The 11,911-nt window shown below is 41.9% G+C and overlaps 1 protein-coding gene across 1 annotated transcript in view; it reads left to right on the top strand.

Moving 5' to 3' along the window:
• The first annotated feature begins 321 nt into the window (after nucleotides 1–321).
• The window catches only part of LOC122546735 (uncharacterized), a 110,974-nt gene continuing 99,384 nt past the window's right edge, over nucleotides 322–11,911 (top strand). Inside the window, exons 1-3 of the mRNA XM_087996934.1 lie at nucleotides 322–361; nucleotides 901–1,023; nucleotides 3,021–3,143. Coding sequence (XP_087853060.1) covers nucleotides 3,134–3,143 — 10 coding nt within the window. The 5' untranslated portion in view covers nucleotides 322–361; nucleotides 901–1,023; nucleotides 3,021–3,133. The remainder of the gene's footprint in view (nucleotides 362–900; nucleotides 1,024–3,020; nucleotides 3,144–11,911) is intronic.

Here is an 11,911-nt window from a genome sequence, read left to right as displayed (position 1 = left end):
CTGTCACATGTTTCACAACTGCATGTTTTGAAGTAGGTCATCATGGTTCAATGAGAGCGTTCTGTGATTTTAAACCCTTAATAGACTAGGACCTCCATGGCGAATTGTTGACTTTCCAATGCCAGTAAATTCTGCAAGAAAAAATGGTAAAATATCCAGTGGAGGCAGGCACAATAGTATTTGGTGATTATTCCACATGCACTCTGATGATGCTAAAACTTTCCACATTTGGTTACAGCTGCAGTGATTGACGTGTGCCTGAGCAATCCGTGTGGAGCCAATGCCTCCTGTATCCAGCAGGACGGAAGCTTCAGATGCTCCTGTGGGACTGGCTACACCTGGAATGGATCTGTCTGTACAGGTGTGTGATGGGGATCAGTGAACCCAGTGGGGAATGAACTGAGCACACAGCTTCCATATCAGACTGGAGACATCCCAAACCAGACAGGGGAGAGATCAGGCAATTCCATTGCTGCTCCAGAAATGATAAAAAGAAAATGGTTAAGGAACAGACTATGATTTTGTCAGGTTCGAATCCAGAGAGTGGAAGCTGGGAACAAGTTGTGAGTTCTGGAATATGCCTGTAGGGATCATTCCTATCCTGACTGTTAATCAGCCTGCAATTCATTCCACTGTTTCACACTATCCTTTTCAAAGGAAGAGTGAAGATTCTGCAATAATAACTGACTGATTTGAATGTGCCAACCCTCAAAAAGGGCAGGGCCAATGACTGTCAGAAATGGGAACTCTGTCATTTTGCTTCTCCCTTTTCCCGAAACTCTTGGGAAGATTGTTCTCCGAGAGTCACGTGGTTTAAGCCTAAATCTGGGTCTGTGTAGAGTGTCAGATGCACAATGTGCAGTATCTCCAATGAACTCGTGCCTTTTTCCCAACCCTCAGATGTGAACGAGTGTGAAAGTGGAAGCCACGACTGTCACAGCTCGGCCTCCTGTTTCAACAGCCCTGGCTCTTTCCAATGTGTGTGTGAGACTGGTTACACTGGAGATGGGAGGAGCTGTACAGGTAATTGATAATGAACCTTCCCAGTTGTAAACCTTCCCATTTCCACCTTTATTCATTTTTTTTGTTTATTCTTTAGGTGTTTCCTGTCATTTTTTATCCCCAGTGTCTGGGATTATCTTCCAACCTGGAATATCCAAAAACCCCTTGCTCTCTGAGACACAACTGCCCACTGTCAGAACTAACTGAGTTAGAGGGAGGATCTCTTTAGTCATCAGTATCATGTGTTAGCTATCAGGAGGCTTTTCTGATCCTTGAAGTATATCGGACTGCCTCAGAGATTTTGCAAACAATTTAGAACCGTCTGCTATGTCACAAAAGAGGAAAGCTGAGCAATGAGTTCAAACCCAGCTCAAACCTGACTATATATTCAAAGTGGGAAAATGAACAGCTCACTGTGTCCTCTCCATATCCAGTTGTCTCACATTGTCTCTGCTCACCATTACTCTGTTCCAACTCCATCCCTGGTATCTTACTGAGGTATCCATTTTCCATAGGAAGTCTTCAAAGTTAAGTGACTCTACTGTTTTCCTGGAGCTGCTAAGACAGCATCCAATTCTGCTCCCCCTCAGCCCTCACATGAAAATGAAGTGTTTTCACCATGGCTAGAAGTGAACATGCTGTGATGCATCCAATCAGTCACCAACCTCGGACCTAACGATAATAGTGGGGTTCGTTTACCATTTAATTCAGGTGGCTCATGGAGGGATCCCAGTTGAAGCAGAAAGGCATTCAATTAATGCACAGATGTTTGCCAATGGATACTAGTTCCAGCTATACCAGCATTGAGCAAAAGGCCTAAGTGTGCAGATGTTGGGTTAGGTCAAAGGGTTTTGCTTTTACTGAGAATATTGCTAAGATAACAGGAACAATGTCACCTTGAATCTTTTTCTGGTGTCTTTCATGAAAACTTTCTGAAATGTTTTGTTTTCTGTCACATAGTTCATGTTTCTCTTGAATAAAAGAAAATTATTCTTTTCATTGAGTGTCCAAACAGACTGTTATGAATGTGATCGATGACTAACTTCCATGGTTAGAAAAAGATAAAGTTATTATCAAATATGCCAGTTTCCCCCCCCCCCCCCCCCCCCACCCCGGGATCCGATGTATCCATTTTCAACATAAGCTGGCATCATAACAACATACAGAATCTCATGGTCCATCTGACACAACTGATCAGGGAGAAACTGAAGGGTTTATTGGGTGAACGTATTCAGTGACAATTATAAAAGTTAAGGAATGGGAAGATCTGTCTAAATGGGAGCATCAAAATCAATTCTAGAAACAAAACATGGCTGAGTCAGGAAGTTGGGAATCTCAACAATAAATTAATTCAACATTGAAACTGTTATACAAGTTCAAAGTTGTAAAATAAATTTCCCACTTTGACTGTGGCTCTTCAAAGAGGTCATTCTGATATTTTATAAACCCTGGGTCTTGGATCTCTGCACAACATTTCCCCATACTCCAGATGTGGGGAAAAACAAGCAGAAGGAAGGAGATTATAGATAGTTTGTTGAATCAGCCCCCATCTGGTTGGGGTAGGGGAAATTTGTTGATCTCCTTTCTGCAGTACCTAAGATACCTAATTTACATATGTTTGCTGGATTAACATTGTGAATCCAAAAATGAAGTGGGAAGCAAGATTGATATCATCAGAAAGTGTTGAGTCAAGATGGTCGAGGTCTTGAAGGTCATGACCTGTTCAGCTCTTCTTCAACCTGTTCATCATTCCATGATATCCCACAATTCGAGGGAAGAGTGAAGGCACAGTAATGAGAACGTACTGATTTCAATGTGCCAACACATTGAAGGGCCGGTGCATTGACTGTCTGAAGAGGGCACTCTGTGGTTTTACACTTTTCTGTTCAGGAATTTCTGTAGATGTTTGTTGTCCAAGTGTCATGTGGTTCAAGCTTTTGTCTTTACACACGTAAAAATGTTCAGGATCACAAACCTGTGCAGCTTCCAGTAAACTCTTCCTTCCTTCCTGATTCCAGATGTGAATGAATGCGAAAGTGGAAGCCACGACTGTCACAGCTCGGCCTCCTGTTTCAACAGCCCCGGCTCTTTCCAATGTGTGTGTGAGGCTGGCTACACTGGAGATGGGACGATGTGTACAGGTAACTGGCACAGAATTTTCTCAGGGGTTAATTCACCGAGTTGTGTTCTTATCCTTAGTATGCCCTTTTAGTTTCTATCCTCAATGTCCAGAATGAGAATCAAATCTTGAACCTCTTTGTCTCCGTGTGGCGTCACAGCCCACAACTGGAACGGATGAACTCATCAGTAAGATGTATTTTGTGATCACTATAACCAGTCGGGGTGCCAGGCATTTGGTCTCATCACTGAAAAACGTGCTAGTGCCTGAAAGGTGATTCCAGATACAAAACAAAATTGGCGATGGTGAATTTGTGCAATAAATACAATACAATACAAGACAATAGAATATCCTTTATTGTCATGTGTACTCCACTGTCGGAGTGCTTTTACAATGTCTGCGTTCTTGTGATGACATCTTAGGGACACGTACCTAGGTCCATTCCTTGGGTACAGCTGGGGAGTACAAGTAGTTGCATTACAGAGAGTTGAAAAATAACTTAAAAGTAGAACGACATTAAAGGGTTGACGTTTCAGTCAGGTAGGAGATATTACATGACTGTAGCTCAGCGCAGGGGCTCCGCACGTGGTCTGATCACCCTCACCAGATCCCAGTCCAACAGCCATCCTCTCTCCACTCTTAAACTCAGCTGCTCCAATGTAAGTTCCTGGAATGCCTCCCCTACACCGGTCTCCGCCCAGGAATTACAGCATGCTTGCTGATCTGCAGCTGCTGTGGACCCACTTCTCCATGTTGTGGACCTGGCCAGAGACTCTCAAACATCTGAAAGAGGTTGCCCAGACCCTAACATTTCTCGTTGGTTTAAGCAGCCGTGAAGTAGATATTCCAGGAGTGTTGCAGCCAGCGAAACCGCTCAGGCCTAAACAAAACAGAACTTATTTGCACATGAGCAAAGGAAAACCGAATTTAGAATAATATAACAATTCGAAAACCCAACTGACACAAAAACACAACTTAATGATGCTGTTCCAACTACTTGCAACATCCCCATGAACAGCCCCTTGGCAAATAAATGTAAAATCAAGCCATAGGTTCTTACAGGAGAGTCACAGAGATGTACGGAAACAGACCCTTCAGTCCAACTCATCCATGCTGACCAGGTATCCTAACTTAATCTAGTCACATTTGCCAGCATTTGGTCCTTATCCCTCTTAAACCCTTCCTATTCATGTACCAGAGCTGAAAATGTGTTGCTGGAAAAGCGCAGCAGGTCAGGCAGCATCCAGGGAACAGGAGAATCGACGTTTCGGGCATAAGCCCTTCTATGGCTTATGCCCGAAACGTCGATTCTCCTGTTCCCTGGATGCTGCCTGACCTGCTGCGCTTTTCCAGCAACACACTTTCAGCTCTGATCTCCAGCATCTGCAGTCCTCACTTTCTCCTATTCATGTACCAATCCAGATGCCTTTTAAATGTTAAAATTGTACCAGCCTCCACCACATTCTCTGTCACCTCATTCCATAAACACACCACCCTCTGTGTGAAAGGGTTGCCCCTTTGGTCCCTTTTAAATTTTTCCCTCTCATCCTGGAGAAATATCCGACAGGTCTTTCTATCTTCTCACTGTCTTCTTGTAAGAGCACAGCACCAATACCCACATCACTTGCATCGATAGCCACCGTGAATGGCTTTGCATAATTAAGGGTGGCCATTACAGGGGATGGGGGGGGTGGGTGTGGGCAGTGGTTAACCGAGCTTTCAGGCTGTCAAACGCCTTCTGACAGTCCACTGTCCACTGAAAGTCCTTGCTTTTCTTTAGTAATTCTGTGAGTGGAGCAACAGCCTGTTACTTCTGCACCTTTCCAAAATCTGCCTCCCTATCTGCTCCATCATGTCTCTGCTGCTGTTGGAGGGTCAATAGAAAACATCCAGTGTCTGCTCCTTTCCTGTTTCTGACTGCCACCCATGCTGACTCAGTAGACAAACCCTCCTCGACAATCTCCCTTTCTGTAGCTGTTGTACTATCCCTGATTAGCAATACCATTCCCCCACCTCTTTTACCTCCCTCCCTATTCCTTTTGAAACGATTTGATAAGGTTGACTAAACCTTGCTTTTAAAGTTTCACCTACCACGGGAAGTAACACTAACACCATAACTCTGATAGCAAAATTGCAAGTTTTTGATTTCTTGTTTGCCTCCTGCTTCATTGTATGCTGTGATACTTTTAAATACTGTCAAGCCAATTCCCCTGCCCTATTTAATCATTCCTTAAAATTTGACACAAAGTCCAAATATATGGTCTCTGAATTTTGATTCACCAATTTCTCCTCAATCAATTTTAATGGTCCTCTCACTTCATGCCCAAAAGCTAATTCAAATGGACTGAATTTGTTCAATTCATTTGCTGCAAGTCTTGTCACAAAAAGTACAAACGGAATTCCTTTGTCCCAATCATCTGGATAGTCTTGACTATAAGCCCTCAACATGGTCTTTAACGTCTGATGTCACCTTTCTAGCGCTCCCTGCGATTCTGGATGGTATGCAATAGATTTGAATTGTTTTATTCCTAAACCATCCATAACTTCCTTAAATAATTCTAATGTAAATTTTGACCTTTAATCCGATTGTATCTCTGTGGGTAGTCTGTATCTAGTGAAAAATTTGACTAACTGCTCAACAATCCTTTTAGCTGTGATATTACGTAATGGAATGGCCTCTGGAAATCTATTCATAACATCCATTATTATAAATAAATACTGATTCTCAGTATTTATTCCTACGCAATCAATTACGACACTTGTAAAAGGTTACTCAAATGCAGGAATAGATATTAAAGGTGTGGGCTTTATTACTGCCTGCCTGTGGTTTTCCAATTACCTGACATGTATGACATGTCTGGCAAAATTTAGCTACATCCTTATGCAGTCCAGGCCAGTAAGAATGTTTTTGTATTTTAGCTTGAGTCTTTCTTACCCCAAATGACCACCTATGGATAGTTCATGTACTACCTTAACACTTCCTTTCTATAACCCACTGGTAACACAGCTTGATGAACATCTGCCCATTTCTCATCTGCCTGAAGATATGATAGTCTCCATTTCCTCATTAAGACATAATTTTTTAAGACAGTAACATTCATGGATACATTGATTCTTCTTTTGTGTGTGCCTTTTGATAGGCTTGCTTTAGTTTTCCATGTTTCTGCTGTAACTCAGTTAATTTCGCTGAGTTAAAGATTACTACTTTGTCATACATTTGCTCCTGGTTTGTCTCAACCATCTGATCAAGCAGGGTCTCTGATAATTGCACTTCAACTTTTTTATCTGTACTCTTTAATTTCTCCTGTTTCAACTGGTGACTTTGTGACTTTGTTACCACATGGTCAGGAAAGATCCCAGGGTATATGTCCTGCAACAGTTCAGTTGCCTGTGTTTCCACTGGCTTTTCAACCACAGTAGGCAGCAATCCTTCCTGTGAATCAGCTAAATCATTGTATTCATGGAGCTGACAGTTTGTCCAGTACTCCTACCATGACCCCTCCACTCTTCACTGGACACTCTAACCTTACTGTACATAATTGAATGCTTCTTGTCTTACCATGAATTCCCATTACTAGCACTCTACGAGCATTAGTCCTTCAGAAGGACATTTCCCCTCATTTTTCAACATCAAAGACTGAGAGGATCTTCTATCTCAATATTGTAACCTCTTTACATGCTGCTCATGGCCTATGTGAGTAAATTTTACCTTTGCAAGTTTAAGAAGATCTGGCATTTCCTCCTTAATGAATCTCTGACCAGGTTATATATTCTGTTATATTTTTAGCCTCCATTTTCCATTACCGCTCCAACAAAATTCACTGGCTTATCCTGTTTTCCTACATCTGTCTTTTCTAACCCACATGTGATTTCACATTACCAATTTATTGCAGTGAAAACACTGGAGCTTTTTATCTTCTTTTTCCCCTTCATTGGTTTCCTTTTTACCCTGTGGTAAGTTATCCTTCTGATCTTCCCCAAGATTTCCCTTTGCCTTACCATGTGAGGATTTCTCTTTTCCCCAGTTCCTATCCCTTACAGATTGAAATTGATGGTGGAAGCCAACCTTTGATTTATGAACCCACTCATAATCATGATCCATTTCAGCTGCTAATCTTTCCGTTTTAACTCTCTGCTCTTCCACATGAGTTCTCACTACTTCAGAAAGTGAATTTTTGAATTCCTCCAAAATAATTGTCTAAGAGCATCGAAGGTTTGCTCTATTTTTAATGCCGTTATCTACCTATCAAAATGACTTTGTTTGATCCTTTCAAACTCAATGTAAGTGTGACAGGGTCCCTGTTTAGATCCCTGAAACGCTGTTTGTCAGCTTCTGGCACAAGCTCATATGCACCTGGCTTTATTCACATTCTCACATGCCCCAGATACCTCCTCTGAGAGTTGTACGAATACCTCACTGGCAAGTTTTGTTTGGATCATCCAAACCCATGTGGTCACTGGCCACTTTATTTGTTTCGCCACCTTCTCAATGCGATGAAAAAGGCTTCTACATCCTTCTCATCAAACGTAGGCAATGCTTGAATATATTTGAACAGATCCCCACCAGGCCTTTGACTATGATGCGTTTGCTCATCCTCACTCTCTTCATCACTGAGCTTACCTTCTGCCTTAATCTCTATCCTTTTAAGCTGTCTTTCCTGTCTAAGTGCCAATTTCTCTGTTTTTTCCTCTTTTCTCTCTCTACCTTTTTGTATTTTAATCGTAATTCGAACAGTTTCATTTCTTTTTCTTTTGCCACTAACTCAAGCTGCTTCATTTTCAGTTGAATTTTAACCATGTCTACAGATTCTGATGGAGTTTCCAGCAAATCTCAATGCTGGGCTATTGCAGTAATTATCTCTCCTCTCCAGAAGGAAGAAGGCAACTCCAACTCCAGCTTGATTGCTAATTCCAGCAGTTTGGCCTTGTTGATCTTTTGTAGAAAGCCCAAAGTCACTTCTTCCACCCCCCCAGAAAACTCTTAGTGACTGAAAGAGCCATTACTGCACCAAGCACTGTTTAAACCAACTGAATTTAACACCAGAAACAAAAGACACTAACACCTACCACTCACTGCCTTTGATTTCAGCAACACTAATCCCAAATTGGAACTCTAAAACAAATCCCACAAAGAGCCGCCTATCTGTTGTAACCAGATCCCCTCAAAACATTTGAAGGAGGTAACCCAGACACTGATGTTTCTCATTGTTTTAAGCAGGTGTGAAGTGGATATTCCATTAGTGTTGCAGCCAGCCAAACTGCTTAGGTTTAAACAAAACAGAATTTATTTACACACGAGTGAAAAAAAAACTGAATTTAGAATAACATAACGATTTGAAAACCCAACTGACACAAAAATACAACTTAATGATGCTGTTCCAACTATTTGCAACATCCCCATAAACATCCTCTTGGCCAAAACGGTAAAATCAAGCACAGGTTCTTACAGGAGAGATGTCAGAGAGAGAGAGAGAGAGAGACAGAAAATCTCTGTTGATTCCAGGAACCTTTTCCCTCCAGCTATTTTCTTTGACCAGCAGCTCCAACCTGATTGCTTGCTAAAACCAAACCAAACCAGACTAAACCCTGAACTGGGCGAACTGGCCACTCCCCTTTCATTGTACAAGTGTTTAAAAAGCCTTTCCATGTTGATATTTCCAGACATATTGGAACCTCTGTTTTTACAACCCCTCTGAAAAAAAACCCAAACCAACATAAACTTGTCAAAGGAGCAGCATTGTCACACCCACGATGAACATACGGTGAACGGCTAAGGATCCTGGGATTGTATTCGTTAGAGTTCAGAAGGTTGAGGGAAGATCTAAAAGAAACTTACAAGATAATGCATGGCTTGGCAAGTGTGGATGCTGGAAAATTGTTTCCATCAGGTGGGGATACTAGGAATCATGGGCACAGACTTAGAATTCGAGGGGGTCAGTTTAAAACGGAAATGAGGAGACATTTCTTCAGCCAGTTTTGGGCCCGTGGGCCTGTGGGCCTGTGGAATTCACTACCACGGAGCGCCGTGGAGGCCAGGACATTAAATGTCTTCAAGGCAGAGATTGATAAATTCTTAATCTCGCAAGGAATTAAGGGATACGGTGAGAGTGCGGGTAAGTGGCATTGAAAAGCCCATCAGCCATGAATGAATGGCGGAGTGGAATGGATGGGCCGAATGGCCTTACTTCCATTCCTATTTCTTAAAGTCTTATGGTCTTAAGTTCATGTACTTTGCGGGCGGCATGGTGGCACAGTGGTTAGCACTGCTGCCTCACCGCACCAGAGACCCGCGTTCAATTCCTGCCTCAGGCAACTGTCTGTGTGGAGTTTGCACATTCTCCCTGTGTCTGCAAGGGTTTCCTCTGAGCGCTCCAGTTTCCTCCCACAGTCCAAAAATGTGCAGGTTAGGTGAATTGGCCATGCTAAATTGCCCGTAGGTTAGGTGAAGGGGTAAATGTAGGGGAATGGGTCTGGGTGGGTTGCTCTTCGGAGGGTTGGTGTGGATTTGTTGGGCCAAAGGGCCTGTTTCCACACTGTAAGTAATCTACTCTTTAAACCTTTGTACAAAGCCCCAAGTTGGTAAATGAATGCCTGTAAAAATGAGAAGTTATGATCCCACTGATGTTATTATGAAATAAATCAGATCCCAGACTGAATTCCAACTTCATAGATCACATTTTTCTTTTTTTTAAACATGAGCCTGCAATACTGCTAAATTTGTTTTAACAATAAAATGTAAGTTTACGACATGAAGAAATAAAGATAAAATACAATAAACCAAACTAGTTATTTATAATGTTAGTTTAAAGATTTTGAAACCACAGTGAACTGCAATCTCATTAATCCTAAGGACATCCCCTTACACTACTCAAATACCAGACAGAATTCCTTTTCCAAATGCACCCTCTAAGTTTTGTCTTAGATGTGGCTTCAATTTTGTGTCTTCAGAATCTGATATCCTCTTTCCCTAATCTTCAATTGATTGAACTTAGACTTTCTCTGCTTCAATAAGCCTTTCACTGTTCTCACCAAACACTCCTGGTGTGAAATTTCAAAACCAAATTTCTGACATTCAGGTAATCTATTGTTTAACAGTCTTAAACAATCTCTTTTCTTCAGGAGTAACTGTTTCTCAAATCCAGCTTCAGCTTAGACTTCAGCAAATTGCCAAACTGAAAGCAAAAAACAAAATCAAGTTACTAGTGTTTCCCCAAAGCCAAATGAAAATGCAGTTTAGATCCTTCAATCTGAAACCTAATGTACAACTGTTTACTCCATGTGCTCTTCTACTGACTCATACAGTGAGTAAAATTAGTATCTCAGAACCATCTCATACTTAATAAATTAATCATTGAATAGACTACAAAAAAAATCATTCATTCCAATCAAAAATTCAAAATAAATGTCAAAGAATTGTATATGAATCGCACGCCTTATATCCCAATAGTTAAACCCATTGAGTTTTATCCATGTCCAATTGCCTCACACTCCAACCTGAGCCTTACTCAGTTACAATTCCATTCTCAGTACTTCATCAATGTAGCCATGCAGCACAGGAGAGCTTTGTGAAGACCATTGGGCTGGTACTTCATGCAGTCAAAAGGACTGAGTCTAATTCTGCTCTTGCATAAATCTCAATTGTAAACTTCCAAATGTTCACCAGTGGGTCTTCTCAATTGCTCATCACATGACAAGCCATTCATCCCCAGGATCGTTCTTGTAAACTTCCTCTGGATCTCCACCCTTAGATATGGGCCCAAAACTGCTCTCAATATTCCAAATACAGTCTGATCAGAACCTTACACAGTCTCAGCAGTGGATACCCGCTCTTGTATTCCAGCCCTCTTGTAATGTAATGGCATTTGCATCACTAACTGCCAAATGAACCTGCAGGTTAACCTGAAAAGAATCCTGAACTCTGCCTCCTAAGTCCCTTTGTGCTTCAGATTTCCGAAGCCTTTCCCTGTTGAGAAAATAGCCTAGATCTCTATTCTTTACATTAAAGTGCATAATCTCACAGTTTCCCACATTGTACTCCATCTGCCAATTCCTTGCCCACTCTCATAGCATGTCTTCTAGTCCTTTTGCAGCCTCCCTGCTTCCTCAACATGACCTGTCCCTCCACCTATCTTTTGTGTCATCAGCAAATTTAGCAAGAATGCCCAGAGTTCCTTCATCTGGTTTGCTAAGTTATAACATGAATAGTTATGGTTCCAATACTAACTCCTGCGGAATTCCATTAGTCACAACCTGCCCTCTTGAAAAAGACTCCTTTATCCCTACTCTGTGCTTTCTGTCAGTCAGCCAATCTTCCATCCGTGCCAGTACCTTGCCCCGATACCATGGGCTAATATCTTACTTAGAAGCCTCCTGCACGGTACCTTGTCAAAGGCCTTCTGGAAATCCAAATAGATCACATCCTTTGTCTCCTTTGTTTAACTTGGTCATTAAATCCTCAAAGAATTCTAGCTGATTTGCTGGGAGCGACTTATCCTTGACAAAGCCGTGCTGACTCAGCCCTATTTTGCCAGGCACTTCCAAGTATTCTGCAATCTCAGCATTAATAATGGACTCTCAAATCTTCCTCACAGCCAAGGTCAGGCTAACCAGCCTGTAATATCCCGTCTTCTGTCTCCCTCCCTCCCTTCTTAAACAGAGGTGTCACATTAGCCATTTTACAGCCCTTTGGGACTCTCCCTGACTCCCTGAAAAATCACCACCAATGTGATGGCCACTAGATTCACCTCTGTCCCCTGGCTCTCTTGAAGTTATGGTATGCTCTGGTGTCTT

This window comes from Chiloscyllium plagiosum, unplaced genomic scaffold (genome assembly GCF_037043375.1).
Source record: "Chiloscyllium plagiosum isolate Xiang-an unplaced genomic scaffold, Cpla_swu_hap1 HiC_scaffold_19, whole genome shotgun sequence".
Taxonomy (NCBI): Eukaryota; Metazoa; Chordata; class Chondrichthyes; order Orectolobiformes; family Hemiscylliidae; genus Chiloscyllium; species Chiloscyllium plagiosum.
This window is presented reverse-complemented; position numbering and strand designations above follow the sequence as displayed.